Raw genomic sequence first — 18,739 nt, forward strand, 5'->3', positions numbered from 1 at the left:
TTGTAAAGCACACACAAAATGTATATATTGTACTGCCTGTGTCTGACTGCAGTGTTTATGTGAAGGGAGGGGCTGTGCATGTAATTGCTGGTTGTCACCGTAGCCCCTGATGGATGGTGTGAGGTGGGCCTGGACCGCGACACAAGAGGTGACCCGAGAGAACGAGAGGGGAGGAGGAGGAAGGAGGAGGAGGGAGACGGGATCGAAAATGCTGATGGGGATCAAGGTCAACAGGTTTATCCATCCTGCCCCCCGTATGTCGAAGGCAAGTGTGGTTGGACCAGCTGGGGTAAGGACGCTAACTCATCTCCATGACAAGGTCTCGGCCACTGCGTCAGAATTTAAAGAGCTATTAGCTAATGATCGGAGCATATAAGGATACATTTCATCATTATGTTCAAAGGTTTTTTATAAGTGTTAACTGGAGCCAAATAAAGTTGCACTGGTACCTCACTGCCAAAATGTCTAAGGTTCAGGTTTGGATTGAGTCAAGTGTCCAGATGGAGTACTAGTATAGAAAAAGCAATCATTTGTAGTTGTAGCTGTCTGTAAATATCACCAGGACAGGTCTGAGCTGGAACACCAAGGCAGAATAGATATTATATGTCAGTGGAGCTTTCTGGCTAAATAAACTGGTCACTGGTCAGGGTATTCTTGTCTAAGCTCCATAATAGACCCATAATGACACTTCAGTCACCCACAACCTCAGGAATAGGTAACGCTTTTGTTTGACATCTTTCCACAAGTACAGGTAAAGGTCAATATTAAGGTACACTTTATTGTCCCCATTGATTTTAAAGTTATTTTATTTCCTTTTAAATGTCTTCATTTTATGGCTCCTCAGTATCTGTCTGACCTGCTCGTACCTCACACTGCCTCTCGTCCTCTCAGGTCAGTAGATCAGGCTCTTCTCCACGTCCCAAAGACCGAGAGAAAACAGAGAGGAGATTGTGCTTTTTGCAGTGGCTGCTCCAAGGCCATGTTTTTGAGTCCCTCCTAAAAACTCAGATTTTCTCCTCGACTTTTAACTCAGTTTGAGGGTTGACCATTTACCTGTCACTGTATTTGTCACTGTTTGTTATGTGTCCTAGCTAATTTGTGTAAAGCACTTTGGTTGACTGTGTGGTTTTTAAAGTGCTCTAGAAATAAAGTTGAGTTGAGTACCCAGTGGAAATTTGATCTCAGCATTTGACCCAACTTTTATTGAGCAATGGATGGTGCAGTGCAGCAACCAAGGACCCATCTCCAGATCTTGAACTAGGCTTAATCAGGACTACCTTTGACCTAGGTCCATGTTTTAGTGTGATGGGGAAAACCGGAGTTTCTGGAAGGGGAGGGTGTGAGTAACTGTACCCCCCTACAGTAGATATAGTGAATATTGTCGTTACATGGTGCTTTACTGGGGACATCTTGCCTTAGAGCATAATGTGTATACAGGTTCTTGTTCTCCCTTGGTTCTTCTTCCTTTAACCTGAAAATTGCAGAAGACATTTTCAGCAGACAACATTTTCTGACCAAAACACTATTATTCAAAAAATGAAGAAAACAAAACATTTTCCTTACATTAACTTTTCAACCTTGAATATTTCCATAGACATGATCAGTCTGCTGATAAAAACACAAGGTCAATGTTCATTCACCCTCACCACCTTTCTCTGTCATTTGACCGGCAGTAACTCATAACATCGACTGAGCCCGTGCCATTGTATCATCATTTAACATCTCTCCTGTCATAATCGAAGCGTATTAGTCTAAATTCATAATCAATGCGTGTTCTCTGCATGGGAGACAGCTATTCCCTCGCTCCTCTTCCTCTGTGTGTGTGAACTTAGTGCAATGTCACACTGATTCATCCCCTGTGCCTCGCGGAGTGGAAAGAATAACTGCACCTTTGAAAGTCATTTTGGGAGCGGACTATTTGCTGGCACAGATTCATGGGCTGTTGTTTGCACACGTCAGCTGTCCTGAGATGGGATATGTCCTGTCCTCACCCTTTGAGATCCACTGTCTGTCCATCCTCTCCCCCCCAACTCCTAAACACAACCATGAATGCTTGTATTGATCACAGGCTCCGGAAAAAGTTATTCAAAGACGCATAGTGTAACTTATCAGGTGTAGGGTAAGTCACCAACTTCTTTCCATGAAGATCTTTACTGGAATGTTCCACAGTATGACATTACACTTATTCATCTCTATGGAGACAGCAGGTAACATCACAGTGCCAAGTTACATGTTAGATCTGTGGCGACGCAAGCCCACTCCCAGTAAGCATTAGGGGTGGCACAGTTAAAAAAAAAAAAAGTTCAGTTTGCTTGTCACGGTTCAGGACGTGTACGCTTTCCACGGGTCCCGGCTTGCACATTGTACCCTTGTGCCCATATGTGACCTGTTTCGTTTTGGCGCAAAAAGAAGGGTGGAGGGTGGGTGCTGTGCATCACGTGTAGAAATTGCAAGTAGGAGAGAAGAGGGCTGCCCGAAGATGGAGGATGCGTCCGTGTCATTACCTCATGAAACCACAACTGCATGTCATCGCAAAGGCGACTCCACCGGAAGCTGCAGCAGGACATACACACGCAGCACGGGCTCTGTGTTTGTCAATGGGAAAGATGGTCAAACTTGACTGGGTGCATTTAGCCATACAGTAGAGCCAGGTCCTAAGGGCCTGGCATGAGTATTTCACCCTAAGCGAGAGTAAAAACTGCAACTTTTGGCACTCCATACGCGCGTCTAGTGCGCGTGTAGATTTCAGAAAATAGGATCCATCCTATTTTTTGATGCTCTATGTGAACGTAGGCGCGTATACCCATCAAAATACACAGAGAGCATGAATCTTTGGTTGTATTTGTGCATTTACCATCAGCACAACGTGCTCCTGGGGCAGTTCTGTGTCGTGTGAACGAGCCCAGCTCCAGAAAGACTGTTTGCCGTGGTCAGCCTGTACAGAAGGTAAATACAAGCCTGTTCAGTTCTTAGTTTCACTGTGGACCTGATTCAAATGGCTAAACGCGCCCAGTCAAGTTTGATCTTCTTTCCCATTGACAAACACAGAGCCAGTGTCGCGTGTGTATGTCCTGCTGCAGCTGCTGGTGGGGCCGCCTTTGCATTGACGTGCTGTGGTTTTGCGAGGTTACGCGCGTAAATGCTGACGCATGCAGTGGAGCCATGCCCTTAACCTTGCAGCCAAGAGTGCAGTCTTACTAAACCAAGTATCCTGAATCCTGAGGGGGGTTAGGAAGGTGGTAATATTTTTTCACCAAAGCACAACAGCTGCCTATGTCCAATAATAATGTGCTTAAAGTCAAGTCAAATTCAGTTAGTGCATGATTACATTACTAACTATAATTTTATAACTTTTTTAATGCTGTATCCTAAATTGTGGATAATTACGCTAACATAACATATGATGAAGTATATTTCTGGAGATTAAAGATTAAAAAGAAAAACAAGAACCGTGCCGTGCGACCTTAAACCGCAATATGAACTGAGCCGTGAATTTTGTGAACCATGCCACCCCTAGTAAGCATGCACATTTTTAAGTCAATAAAAATATATGTTATTGACTAAATGCAAGATGGATATATTTAATGCCATACCGGGACATTCCAGACAAAGCAACAACATCTCCATGGACACAAGCACATGACAAACAGAAAAGTTACGCAGTGAACTTTAAAATCCATTTTGTATTTTTTCTTGAGTTTCCAGACAATCTAAAACCTTTTTGACAGTGTTTGCTAATGTGCATTGTGTCACCATGTCTACCCAACCCCTTCCTCTCCCAAACCACATTTCTGTGCTCTTTGTTGCTGGATTGTATTTTTAGGCTTTTATTGATAATCTGTAAACAAAAGATTAATACGAGGTCAGGACCCATTATCTAAATTGTAATGTGGATTTTAATGCATTATGATGGGTTTTACGGGGCAGACGTCAATACACTTTTTGGCCCGAAACACTCTGCCCATTTTAGGTTAGGAATGCATCGATCCAATATTGGTAAATTTGCTGGATCAGATATCGGTATTAAGATATAGTAAGATAATTTTTTACTGGTTATAGTTGGCCCAGAAAAACTTGAATTTCTATTTATACAAAACTGTTCTGTAGTTATTTAATAAATTTATAAATAACAGATCCATAACACATTTGGATCTGTTTGGTCTTATGATCGGTACGTCCCTATTTTTGGTCATGGGAATTTGGGAAGGGGAAATAATGGTCAAACAAATAAGTGAAATCTAAGATGCACATTTGCTACCAAAGCAAGGTCTGATTCGGTTTGTCTGTGCTGGCAATTCTGGGAACATGTTAACAATGACAAATAGAACTCTTGATTTATTCATGGTTTTGTGTCACATGAGTTCTACCTGGTTCGAAGGACTTTTGCCCATACACAAGATATAATTATTTGATTTATATTGTTAATCACTACAGCAATGTATTAATCCTATGATCTGCCCAAGAAACCCTGAGAAGTTGGCATTACATAAGGCTAGACCACCAGCACACAATCAGCTGTCAGCCCATAACATCACTCACTCCTGTCTTACAAATTTGCAATCGATGAAATGTTTTACGACGAGATAAGGACAGTTTGCAGCGATTTTGTCACTGTATGAAAATTGCATTTATTCACAAGAGAAAAATTAGGTAATGCAGCGTTCAAATTTAAGCCATTCTGTTCAGATTTGAGTAGACTAAATCAATACTGACACATTCAGAATCAGATATTAGTTTCCACTTCAATACAAAATTAATCTGCCCATTTTGACCGTGATAGTGTCTGCTTGAGAGGTGAATTTTTATAAAGCTACACTTGTCAATTCTGAAATAGACTAAAATATTGAGAATTTCTGTTTGTTTGCCAACGAAGCATGTTCCCTTCTCTGTAAATAAAATCACACCTTCTCCTTGCTAATTGTTCTGCGTTTTACAACCTTTAGCATTTACCGTTTTAGTATCCATGCTGTTTTTCCACCAGCCTTCTTTCAGGTGCAATAAACCCAGTGAACTGTACCTGCCTCGGAGCAAAAACAACAGACAAAATAACAGGCTGATGAACACGGTGAATCATTTAGCAGCTTTAGACTCACTCCTTCCCTCAGGAGCACAGCAAAACCCCAAAAAGCCCAGAGCACAGTGAATGGAGCTGGCTTAAGTGCCACTAACAGCCTCCTCTTTGAATACAGAGGGCCTGAAAGGATGTGGTGCTGCGCCTTCATTTGTAACACGTGAATTCTATTAGCGGGAATCCACTGTAGAACTACTTATTTAGCAAGAGACACCAAGTACTGAACGGCCATCTATCTAAGAACACATTAAAGGTACATTGTCCAAGTGTTTTAACCTGTTGGTCTCTTGCTGCCAGGTTATTTGGTTTATTTTGGATTTGGAGGGAATATTGGATTTGGAACTTCTTCAAAAATGCATTATGCCAAGAATATTTAAAGGCACAGCATGTAACTTTCTGGAGATGGCATGTCACCAGCATGTGTCCATGGAAATAGAAGGTTAGGGATTTGACTAAAAAGTTCCATAGTGTTAAATTGGCTCACGCTAAATTGATATGTGTGTGTCACTCTTAATTGTGTTGCACACATTTATCAGTCTGGGATGGTTCTCACTGAAAGCAGTCTGAATAGGTGGGGCACCATGACGACTACTTGAATCTTATTGTGAACTTACAAATTTTGCAGGAATCTATTTTGCTGTGCAAGGTTAACATGCTGTGGCTTTAATTATGTGGGCAGCTTATAATTCAACAGTGGCAAACTGGCAAACTAACCAACAGCCAACAGTGACTAGTTGTAACTGTTGCCAGCATTGTTGCCAGCATTGTGTTGATTGAGATCTTTCTGTCAAGAGTGTAATTGACTGGTACTGGGATCTACTTGCAGGCCTATGGTTGGCAAAGAAGTACTCTTAATTGTTTCCGTAGGGAAATTTGTCTTCTGCATTTGACCCATCCTTCAGTGTTGCTAAGGCAACCTGTCAGGAGTAATGGGCAGCCACAATTTACAATGTAGTGCCAAGGGACCCATCTCCAGATCTTGAGCTAGGCTTGGCCAGGACTGGATAAAGGGTTTTGCCTATTGTGCACATGTACACTGATGGGGGAAACCAAAGAAAATCCCATTATACATGAGGATGTATGGAGTTGGGGGATTAAAGGGGGATTGCCTGATTTGTAATTGTACCATGCATAAAGATGAATTGATATTCATAAACAGAGGAACAGTTCCAAGAATATAGGGCTCTTGTATAAAGGGACAATCATAATTTGGCCTCACAGCTTCACAGAGAGCAGAGTCTGAGAGTGCTTCTGACATTTGGTTTGCTGGCGTCACCCCCATGTGCGTCATAACTTTCTTCTTTTATCTACACTAAGAGAAAAACATTCAAGAAGCACTAGTTCTTTCATACAGTATTCTATCAAGCACCCTGTACAATTCTTTTCTGTATTTGTACTTCATTCAGCTTATCTGCCACTAATAATTATCTAGATCAGTGGAAAATGGTAGGGTGAAGTGAGCATTCTTCTCTATGTTGGTGGGTTAAGAGTTCGGGCATTGGCAGGAGTTACAGTTTGGAGACTGGGTCAGGGAGACTGTGAAATTGCTGTTCTTGAGATATTCTGCAGGTCAGGAGCTTCCATCTATCTAAGTGGTCTAGTGATAGGAACTGTAGATGATGCGGACAAAAACCTACCCATGAGACAAGATATTCTAGCTACAAGGTTCTATGTTGTAACAGATATTTTTAGAATTACACCATGTGAGTAATCCAGTATAAAGATAAATCCACCTTCACCAAACTCATTTAGAATCTTCTTCAAATCTTCAAATTGTCATAACTAAGGGACATATTTACTAAGCTGTGTGTTAAATTACAAAGAAAATGAAACATTAGAGTACAAACTGAAAAATTGCCTGTGCTGTTTGTGGGTGTGTTGCACCTGATTTTCCATTAAAAAGTTTCTTTTTCCAGTGCAATATGCAAATAAATGAGAGTTTAGCATCTGATCAAAAGGATTCTGCCGTTTCTGCCTTATACACAAACACGGCCTGCCCTGCATGATATAACTTTGCTCACTGTTATGCCCTTTGTATTTATTTATTTTTTTAACATTCGTTTAGACTAATACATTTGACACTACCATTTTGTGCTCATTGTACACATATGACTATAGGCACAGAAGCCTTGTGCATGCCCAGCCTCATGCAGAGTAAAATCCAAATATGCATAAAAAAAAAAAACAGCTGATGCACACTCATGAGATGTGTTGGGAAAACCAGGGTAAACTTGTACTGGAGTTGAATTAGAGTTGAATTAGAACATGAACAAAGGTATACCTTATTTGTTCCAAAATGTCACAGGTAAAGTGTATCTTTTTATACAACACGGCTACCTTCAGAATAGCATAATTATTAGGCTGTTTTAATTTTGTGAATTAGCTCTCATAGATAATTTACACCTGTCTTTCCAATGTGGTAACCTTCTACAAAGTTTTGGCTCTAGTGATCTGTATTTTCTCCTTCTTTTTTGAACATTTTGGCCAACCATTTTGCATTCATTTGATCCAAGTAGCAAAATTGCTTCTGCGTCCGTAAAGAGTCTATAAGAGACGCTAATCTGAACCGCTGCTTTTTACTGTGTCCAATGCATTTTGCACATACACAAGCATTTAGTAAATATACCCCTAAGCAGCTAACCAACTTTAAAGCTAGAATACATTATTTATTTATTTATTTTTTTACATATTTCTGCTTAAACTGCTTCACTCCTTATCACAGAACTGGATGAACTCCTTGCACCCTCTGCTGAGAAGTGGTATACATATAACAATTAGTTTTAATACTTATATTTGCTGTCCATACTTGCTGTACCTACACTTAAGTTATATAACACGAAAGCCAAGGCTCACAGTTTTGTACGCATGGTCATAATGTTATTCTGTCTTATCTTTCATGAAGGTGATTTGAATTCAGAGTTCCAGTGTCCTTGGCGTATATGGCTCCCCTGCTATGTCCTTTCTTACTTACACTTCCTCTCTATTTGGCTGCCCATCCTCAGACAAAGTGAAAAATGAGCGTGCGTACATACATGCAGCCCTGTCTCCTCCACCTGTGCTGACAGACTACACTGCTCCTGTATAATAGCAGCCGCTCTTATGAGAAGATGAAAGGCAAAGTGTTATGAGGCTGCACTAATTGGGCCTTTAATGGAACTTCCACTGCGGCCCACTAGGGTGCCTTGTTCTAGCGCGCGGACAGCTAAGGCTTATGCAATTTGCTCTGTGGAGCTGTGGGTTTTAGATATAGACACGTATAATCATTTTACACATGTACAGTGATGAGAAGAATATTTTAAAAATGTATGTACAGAATACTGAATACCTGCATTAAAATGTATTTTGTAAAGTACTCCATTACAGAATACTGTTTTCTGAATACTTGGAATACTTTTATACCAAATTGCATTATAGAAGAGAAAAAAAACATGACAGATAATTACAACTGATTAAATGTAATCTGTCTGGTAGAGAGTCCATGTCTCCATGAATGTGTTATTTCTTTGCCTGAAATATTCCACAATGTGACATTAAATGTATCTGTCCTACATTTATCTAATTAGGTGTTTTTCTTGTCCAAAAATACCTAAAAAAAACATGTATTCCTCCTGTAAATGGGGTTGCCTCTGCCCATATCTGACCTGTAACCTGAAAGTGCTACTTCTTTCCATGGAGATTGATATGTTTAATACCATACTGTGGAACATTAACATCTCCTTCAAAAAAGATACATAGTGCCCCTAAATTATTTGTTGGGGGGTTTATAAGGTAAAGAAGTGTTTCATAGTGTTTCATAAAAGTCATGATTTAGATCTAAACCTATTTAGTGCTCGACTCAAGTACCAGTGTGGCTTTCAACTAATTATACAAAATACATAAAGGGAGCCCATTGAATTTGGGTGGACAGATTGAAAATGAAGTGTTCATTTGCAAAACAGAAAAGTGTAATTTAAAAAAATGTCAGGAGAGGTTTGTAATTTATTCTTTGCACAGCAGTGTTTTCAATGAATAATCTTTTTTAGTGCAATATAAATATTGAATTAATTTTCCTTGGGCAAATTTACTTAACTTTAGTTTTGCTGATGTTACCGCTAGAATATAGTAATAAAAATAAATCACCCTTTTTTCTTTTCAAGATAAAACTCTTGAAATGCATGCAAGCAAAAGTGTATCTTCATATGCATAGGTTTGATAAGGTGGCAAACTTTGCCAAAGTCAACCCTGCATTTTTTAACTTTGTGCCCACCGTCCAACTTCCTGCCCTTTGATTTCAGGTAGAATCATCTTCTCTGCAGGAGTGAGAGACGTCGTCTATAGCATAACTCACGAGAGACAGAAAAGCCAAGGAATTCAAGTTATTCACACCATTATTTGTTTGATGGACATTTGATTGACATTTGCTGCAAGAAATGTACAACATAACAGCCAGGGTGGTCTTGTTACTAACTGTGGAAGACACTGGACTTGAACATTATGTGCATACATATGCTGTGGGTTGGCGCCTGTAGTGGGAGACCAGCATACAGTTTCAGTTCTATCTATGTTTGCCTGCAGCTGTAAGCACTTCACTGTAAATCTGTCATTACTCAGGAAGAGGGTTACATTGAGATGTCATCTACATAGGATATATGATGTGTTTACATCCCCATAATCTAAAACTCCTGAGCAGAACATCTCCATCTGAAAAGAAACTTATCTCAACAGGATTTTGCTATAAACATTGATACATCCTGTGTTTGGCATACAGTAAAGCTTTTCCAATTAAGGTGCGATGCCCCGCAATTTGACTGCCTTTTATTTGCCAGTATAGGGACAGCAGCTGTCCTCCATTTCACTCAGAGCCTCTATACTGAAGGAATGCCCAGTCAACCAAATAACTGATCACACTGATCTGATCAAAGCCTCATAGGATTGATCCTTATCTCAAAATACACTCTACAATGTGCAAACACCACAACATATACGTGAATGTTTTGTGCAGTCACTCATCAGAGAGCGGGAGTTTTAAAGCAGCAGATGAGCTTTAAATGTATAATGAAGCTATTCCATGACAAATTTAGACTGAATAGAATGAGGGGACAGCTTTTATTTCAAACTAACCCGATTTGGCTGCATCAAAATGAAACCCAGACAGTACCAGGATGGAACAGACAGAAGCACAGTCGGGGGTGTCCCGCTTTGGGGAGTGACATTGTTGGCAACCATAGGTAAGACTCATGAGGAAGTAAACAAAAGAGCTTGTGGAGGATATGAATTAACCAGCATAGGACCATTAATCACTATCTTGTCTCTGGCACCGTCTCTGTGTTTTCTTTACAAAACTATTAGCGCACTCACCCCTCTCTTTGAGCTTCTCCCTTCTCCAGCTCCTGTATGACTCCCAGTAGCACCTTGATGGTCTCTTGGCTGGAGTTGATGAGCGTCTCCATGGCCTGCAGCTGTGCTTTGATATCACTGTCCCCGCTTGCTGTCCCAGCAGCTGCCCCTCGGGCTGCCCCTGCGTCCCCAGTGGGAAACCCTATGCCTCCTTGTCCTGTTTGCTGAAGTTTAGACGAAGCTGAAGAATGCCTTGCCCTACAATGTCCTTGCGACTGCACTGAGCATTTGGCACTGTGCGGAAGTGTCTGAGAATGCTGGTCACTTAGCTGTCCACTCTTTTTCCTCTTACAACTCACAGACGGACTCCCCAAAGACTCCACATGCGTCAAAGAATTCCACGCAACAGGTCCGGAACCTTTTATTTTCCCATCGGAAGTCAGTTGGCGCTTGGAAGAGGAAGAGATAGCGTCCGTGTCATCTTTGCCTTTGTGTTTGGATCTCGTTGTTGTGGAAACGTGACATTCCGATTGGGTTTTGGACGGCGGGCTGTGTGGGTGGCAGTCGTCCGGAAATTGCGAAGATTCTGACGGGCCATCCAGACAGTTGGCGCTAGAAAGAAGATCCTCTGTGTCGCTGCTGTCATCCGTGTGGTGCAGCAATGCTTTAGTCTGGCACACAATCTTTCCTTTCACCTTTGAAGACTGCTCCACTGTTTGTCCATCCTCAACAGTTTTAATATCACTCAGAAATCCATTATTCTGTCCTTTATAATTCTCCACCAATGCAGTATGTTTGAAAGTATGCCCCTTTTTCCTGTCAAACGGAAAAGTCTTATATCTTTTTGTAAGGTCCGGCGACGTCTGCACACCAGTACTTTTAGTCACGTTGGGTATGGAGCGTCTGGCGGGCATTGTCATATATTTCCTATGTGTTACTTTGCAAGAAATTGAGCGAGAGCGCCTTCTCCGCTGTTCATTCTGAGCCTCGCAGATGTCCTTAAAGCGTACTTGTAAAGCCTTGTTCCTCTTCTTCACCTGCGCTTTTCCAGACTCTGTACCAGACTCTGCATTGAAACTGTATGACTGGGCGGTCTCGCAATCGGACTCATCTGAATTCGACACCACGTTGCATTGGGTGTCCTCCTTGCTCACCATATTTCCTGTAAAAAAAAGACAACAAAAAAAAAGGAAAAACAGGTTAGATATCAGTGTTGTTAGCTCACACACAGCAAAAAGTTCAAATTATTTAAAGGTGCATTGTGTAACTTTTCTTGTGACGGGCCCGTCAAATGCTTTTCTCTATGCAGATGTTTTTGCTTTGTCTGGAATGTTTCACAGTATGGTAAACTATTCTATCTTCATGGAAACCAAACAAGACCAAGATATAGGGTAGATCTATGGAGAGGCAGCTCTGCTCACAGCCAGAATGCATGTTTTGTAGGTATTTCTGAGTGATAAAAACAGCTGTAATTGAATAAATGCAAGGCTGTTTAATATAATTCTGTGGAACTTTCCACGCAGAGCAATGACATATCTGTAGAAACAAAAAGTAACATTTTCTACCAATGGAATTTGATTTAATTTAAGTGCAAAGAGAGTGTTTTTCTTTTAAGTGTAGCAAGATAACTACATAAAGTCTTGCTCCACTGGTAGATCATTTTACTTGTTAAGTGAAATTTATAAGATCGTGATAAAAGTTTCTTAATTCAAGGAATCTTAAATTGGCTGGATTTTAGTTTTTGCAGTGAATGAAGAAAAGCAATAGCTTTGTTGTTGCTAAAGGAGATATAAATAAATTAAATTAAATCATTAGCTGATTTGTTTTCCGTTGATACTAGTTTAGATTTCAAGCTAAACCCAAAGAGAAATATTCAGTAATAGGGCTGTAAATATTAACTGGAATAATTGTGACAAGTAAACTATTAAAATAATCACACTTGTATTTTAGTTGGACTATACAGACTCTAAAACACTTGTTGTAAAAAAAGTTGTATCACAAAAACGATAGCATTATTAAACCAAAATGTGAAAAAAACCCAAAAACAACAATCAGATTTGTATCATTTAATTTGTAAATATGCTTTATTTCAAATCCTTCAGTCACCATATTTCAACCTCCATTTGACTAAAAATATACTTAAAAATGTACTTAAAAATGGCTACTAAAATAGTTGCAGATATATACAAAATGAGAAAGTCTGACTAAATAATTCAAAATAAGTCAAGATTTGCATCCAGTATTCCGGTAATTATTTTAGAGGCAAATGTATACTGAATTCTCTGATGAAAACGCCATCTGCTGTATTATTCCAATTAACTTACAGTATATGACCCATCTTGTTTTAAGCATTAGATTTAAAAGGAGGAAGATGGTGACCTAGCATAAATGAACCACGTCACAACGTCACAGATGAGCGTGGGCACTGAGCTCTGAAACAGCTGTCCGCCTTCCACTTGGCCTGAGCTGACCTTTGATTTGACAGCTTCATAACCTCAAATAAGAACTTCTATGGACAGGAAAATCAACACATTGTAGATTTTTCACAGTATGGTTTGTAGATTTTTAGGAACAATTTGAGATAATTTCACAAACTAATTTTGGTCATCCAGCAGAAGTTATAATGTTGTTACCTCCTCAAAAACATACCTGGAGTTATTTTGTTTCATTTGCACATGTTTGAGTAATTCTGATTTATCAGTCTGTCCACTTTTCCAAAGCTCAAAATACTCCGTCCCACCTTGTGATGTCATGAAGTGGTGGTTTTCAAGTTAATGGCAGCCTTTTACCTTTAGTTCAGTAGAAATGTTACCCACTTCAGATTTGAAATTATCCAAATGATTCTTGTGAAGGTGGTTGGAGTTTAAAAACACAGTGTAGCACTTCCTGTATTGCCACATGACATCACAAGGTGGAACACAGTGTTTTCTGTCTGAGAGAAGAACTCTATATATGCATGGTTTGTATGTTTACACATGTGTGAATGAAACAAAACACAACTCCAGACAGAACAAAGATCAGAAAATAGTGTAATATAAGTCCTAAAAAATCTTACTATTTCCATCATTCATTCCAAATAAATAAATAAATAAATAAATGTTTGATAAGAGGATCAAATCACTTTTCCTCAGATAGACAACAAAATGAGTGTTTACTCTAAATTACCCAAAACTCAAAATAATTGTTCTTATCCACCCCCTCTCCACTGGAAACTGCAAAATTTAACACAATGCTCCATCACAATCAATGAGAGGGTTCTTAATCAAGATAATGAAACCAAGTGTGAAGTTAAGCTGCCAAACTGTCTTCTTTTCGAGAATTGGGAATAGTTCTGTTTTGTGTAGGCTATTTAAATGGAGAAAATTTACAGATTTGTGAAGAAGCAACCTCATTCAGAGTAAGAATGCATGTTTTTGAAGAATAAAACACCTGATAACATGCAAGACAGAAAAAAATGTATAATACTGTGGAATTTTTCAGGCCAAACAGTAATATTGTGTATAGAGATAAGCAATGTTGTTTCCTCATCACAAACTTACCTGGAGTTGTGTTTTGTTTCATACGTTCACATGTTTAACAATTAAATCCTACATATTTAGGCTGAGATCTACTCTCAAACAGAAAACACTGTGTTCCACATTCTGATGTCATGTGGGTATACAGGAAGAGCTCCACTGTGTTTTTTTAAACTCCATACATCTTCACTCGAATCATTTGGATGATTTCAGCCATGGAATCACCCATCTTTACTGAACTAAAGATAAAAGGTAAAGGTTAACTTAAACCAACTAATAATAAAGGATAACTATATTTTTTGGACTATAAGTCGCACATTTTTTTATGATTTGGGTGGTCCTGCAACTTATACTATAGTGCGACATATATATTAATAGTTTGACCTTGACAGCCGCGACCCTATTGTGCATGTCTCCTGCAGAAATGGCCTCTATCCTGCTGCAAGTAGTGAAATATTCAGAAGAAAATGGTAATCAAGCAGAAGAAAGAAAGTTTGGAGTGAGCGAGAAACTTGTGAGCGACTGGTGGAAAGCAGGTTCTGCTACTGGAGAACACAGCTTTAGGGTAATCCAGAGGGGGCACCATACAACTTTCCTGGAAGTCAATGGATGGATTGACAAAGCCTGGACTTCAGTGACAACCGAAACCATCCTATCGGATTCAGAAAGGCTGGAATAATTCTAACTGGAACTGATTCTAAGTCTGATGACAGCTATGCAGAAGAGGAAGCGGTACTTTGTTTACCTCTGGAGGTCGCACAGTTGCTCAGAAGTGACACCGAGGATGAAGAATTCAATGGATTTAGTGATTTGGAGTGAGAGAGTTTGGTAAACTTAAGTTCTGTTAAGTTGTTTATGCTATAGTTATCTGAATAACTGTTCGTGTGTCGTTATGTGACGTTAACACGCTGTTGTTCTCTATTCTATTGTCATTACTATAACTTGCCTTTCAACTTAAAATAACGGTTCCTGGGTGTGCGACTTATATATGTTTTTTTCTTCTTCATTATGCATTTTTGGCAGGTGCGACTTATACTGCGGAGCGACTTTTCGGACTAGTCTGAAAAATATGGTACCCTATGTGATGGATGTGTGAATGAAACAAAATACAACTCCACGTATGTTTTCAACATTCTAACATGCCTTAAAGCTCACAAGATTACATTTTGCATAATATGGGACCTTTAATGTTGATTCATCTTCTACTGACTGGAATTATATTAAAAAACAATTAATTTCTACACACTGTTATATAAACCAAATGCAGTGAAGACCAGCTGGGATCATTAGAACGGAGAGCAACAAAGCAATGCAGCGGTACATGGACTGTGAGGATATGCAAACAAGCCCATAGCACAATAAATAATGAGGGAGCTCCATGCTGTGATCTCACACTAGGGGGCGATGTCATTCTGCCACTCCAGGTAGGACGGCCCAACCAGCATAATTCAGCTGACGAGATGCATTAGTCTAGTGTTAGATTATGGGAGGGAGGGCGGAGAGAGTCAGAAGACATATGTCAAGAGTACTTTATTAGAAATATCCTCGGCTCTCAGACGCGTCTGCACTGTATTAAAGGGCCCATATTATTACTGCCTGATCTGTTATTATGTTAACTCATCAAAAACATACCTGGTGTTATGCTTTGTTTCATTCACGCATGTTTAACACAGAAACCTACATATTTAAGTTGAGTTCTTTCCTCAGTCAGAAAACACTCTGTACCACCTTTCAGCACTGGAATTAACCATCTGTACTGAACAAAAGGTAAAAGGTAACTGGAAACTGAAAACTATTGCTTATGACATCACAAGGTGGAATAGAGCTCTGGAGATGTAGACGGAATAATAAACATTGGTGTAGGTGGGGATTTTTCAGGTGGGGGTATGTTATTTGTGACGTCATCGATGTGAAAATCCCGCCCCCCCAAACAAACATAAAGGCACCAGCCCAGTAAAAAATCTGTAATACTTGTTGTTTTTTTATTCAAAATTATGCAGAATCATGTTATTAACATTAACGCCGTTCATAATCACCTACAGAACATAAATCACAGGCTACAACACATGAACCAGGAGGACTAAACCAGGACTGAACCACGTCTGAATCAGGACTAAAACAGGACTGAACCAGGGTGAAAACAGGACTAAAACAGGAGTAAACCAGAACTGAACCAGGACTAAACCAAAAATGAACCAGAACTAACACCAGGTCTAAACCAGGACTAAACCAGAATAGAACCAAGACTAAACTAGATCTAAACCAGGACTAAATCAGGTCTAAACCAGGACTAAAGCAGAATTGAACTAGGACTAAACCAGGACTAATCTTGGACTTGAGAGAGAGGGAAAACCCCGAGCCACGGAGCAGGGTGTCCACAAAGCGTCATCAGGCGACAGCTGTGCTTAGTCCTGTGGGGCACAGGTGTCCTGTCGACAACACCGGTCCTTTTTCCTGCAGTATAAGCGGGCGCACCTCGGGGCCTACCCAGACACTCAGACCTGGTTCGTTTCTGGTTTAGTCCTGGTTTAGACCTGCTTTAGTCCTGTTTTAGTCCTGGGTTCAGTCCTGGTCCCTCATGTGGCAGGTCAGTATAAGACAGTCCTGCAGATATCATGAGTCTATGCAGGTTGGTTTCTCCATTGCCAATAGCTCTGGTTTGACATTTAAGTTGTAGGCTATTTTATATTTGTTATTTTTTTTTATATCTCACGTCGGGAGAGTTGAGTGGACGGTGTACGCCCGTGTACGACGCCCACTACACCCCTGCTAATAAAGGGTCAATTTGCGTAATATACGACTTTTAAACAAATGGATCCCCATCTGAAAGCAGAACATGACTGTTGGTATTAGCGTGGTTCAATATTTGGCCCGTTACTTGTCTGCCCTACATGCACCAGAGACTGAGTAATGTGTTTTGAAGAGTGTATGTGAAGTGTGTGTGTCAGTGTCACTTTTCTTGATGACAAATGCGGTTTACAGACTGCTGCTGCTTTTTTCTCTGAACTTGGCCTACATAACTAGAAGCACTTTGCGCCTGTCTGACATCTCTCATAACAAAACAGTGAATGCATGAAAGGATGAATGCATTAGGCCTGTCACAATGAAAACAATTGAATAGGGATACATTATTGAAGTATATCGACGTCAAATGATAATCCTGAAACCAAACCATAAAGCAGAATGATCTAAAGTATTCTAAATGTACTGTATTGTTAGTTTGTATTTATAATGAAGATAAAAGTTCAATTCTAATTCTTCGAAAAATTACCAACATTTTACCACTAGTACATAGGTAGAAAATGTACCCTTGATAAATATGGACTCTCAAAAATGAAATGAATGAAATAGAAGAGCCAATTTAAGAATAACTTTTGCCTTAACGTGACACTGAAATGGCAATTATTCAAACCTACTTCAAATAACAAAGCAGCAAACTGTTGTTGTGTATAAACAACAACAACAAAAATCTACTTTATTTATCTACTATTTAATGAACCAACCCACTATTTAGAGAAGTTCGTGGCCACAGTGTAGCCTATACATAGTTCATTATGTCTTAATATTGTCCCAGTCGTTAAAGGTTTAGGCAAAGACCAGACTAGGCCCCGACCAAATATGCATTTTTTTGGATCTGATACGATATTGACAGAAAGGGCTTTGAAGGTGCCGATATAACAGCTGATGTGTTTAAAAAAAATCACTGGAAAGCTTCAACTGATTATAAAACTTAGGGCCGGCTCTATTGGATTTTAAGTTGGCTTTATTTAGGCTATATTTACTGTTGTCCTGTCTCTTTATGGTCAGGCCCTAGACTAGATTGTAAGAGGTTTAATGGTCAAGTCCATTATTTTGAGTCATAAAGTTGTCTGATGTGCTGGTCCACTCACAACAGCGTTTCAGCCAGGAAGTGAAGGACTGACTCGCTATAGGCAAGTGCTTTGGCAACACTGACTTTGATTCATTGGATTGTTCATTTTTATCAAGTACTGTACATTACATAACTGTAAACATTACATAACATAAATGGGAAAATGCGACACTACACAGTACTCACATTGTTGACAATGACAAGTCGGTCCGAGGTTGGTGTGGTTTATCAGGCAAGGTGTCAAAACAAACTTAAATCAAAGTGAAGTAAATAAAAGTGAAAATGAAGGTGAATAATAAATAACAAATTGTGCAGTTTTTCTGGTGAAGGGTCTGCCACCTGTGTGTCTCCATGGAGATGTTATTGCTTTGCCTGGAATGTTCCGTGGTGTGACATTATGGATGATAATTTGTTTCATCAGATTTTGAATTTTAAATGCCATTGAATTTGTCACTTTCACTGTTTTAACTCTGAAAAAACATGTTTAAATTTTGGTTGCTGAGATTTTAAGTGTACATTTTTGTACACATCCAAAGTTATCCAATCTAACTTAGTGACAAACAGGAAATGGTGCAGTGAAGCGATCTGATTGGTCAGAATCATCAAAACCTCATCTCTTTTATTTCTTAAGTGTAAACTCCACCCACAGATGAGAACGGCCAATAGGAAATAACCTCTGTCCTTCTCACTTACGGCCTATTGCTTCTGCCTTGGCATCTTGAATTTTTGTTGCGAAAATTTTCATTGCGAATTTTACACTCTCAATTTTAACTTTTGAATTTGAGGGCTTGAAAATATCTGTGGTGAATATTTAAAAGGTGATTTATTTATTTATTTTTTTAAATATATTGAAAAAGTATACTTAAAAAATGTAACTGCTGAAATAAAATTTCAGCAACTAAAATTTAGAATAAAAATAATTCAGTTCTTTTTTTTTTCAGATTTAAAAAATTCAAATTGAGAAAT

The 18,739-nt window shown here is 39.4% G+C and overlaps 1 protein-coding gene across 1 annotated transcript in view; it reads right to left on the reverse strand.

Annotated features, from left to right (window-relative positions):
* Nucleotides 1-11,544, reverse strand: part of insyn2ab (inhibitory synaptic factor 2Ab) — a 34,894-nt gene extending 23,350 nt beyond the window's left edge. The window contains exon 1 of the mRNA XM_020921034.2: nt 10,409-11,544. Coding sequence (XP_020776693.1) covers nt 10,409-11,544 — 1,136 coding nt within the window. The remainder of the gene's footprint in view (nt 1-10,408) is intronic.
* Between the last annotated feature and the right edge of the window lie 7,195 nt (nt 11,545-18,739).

Source organism: Boleophthalmus pectinirostris, unplaced genomic scaffold, assembly GCF_026225935.1.
Source record: "Boleophthalmus pectinirostris isolate CB_2022bp ecotype Guang Dong unplaced genomic scaffold, ASM2622593v1 HiC_scaffold_5, whole genome shotgun sequence".
In the NCBI taxonomy this organism is placed as follows: domain Eukaryota; kingdom Metazoa; phylum Chordata; class Actinopteri; order Gobiiformes; family Gobiidae; genus Boleophthalmus; species Boleophthalmus pectinirostris.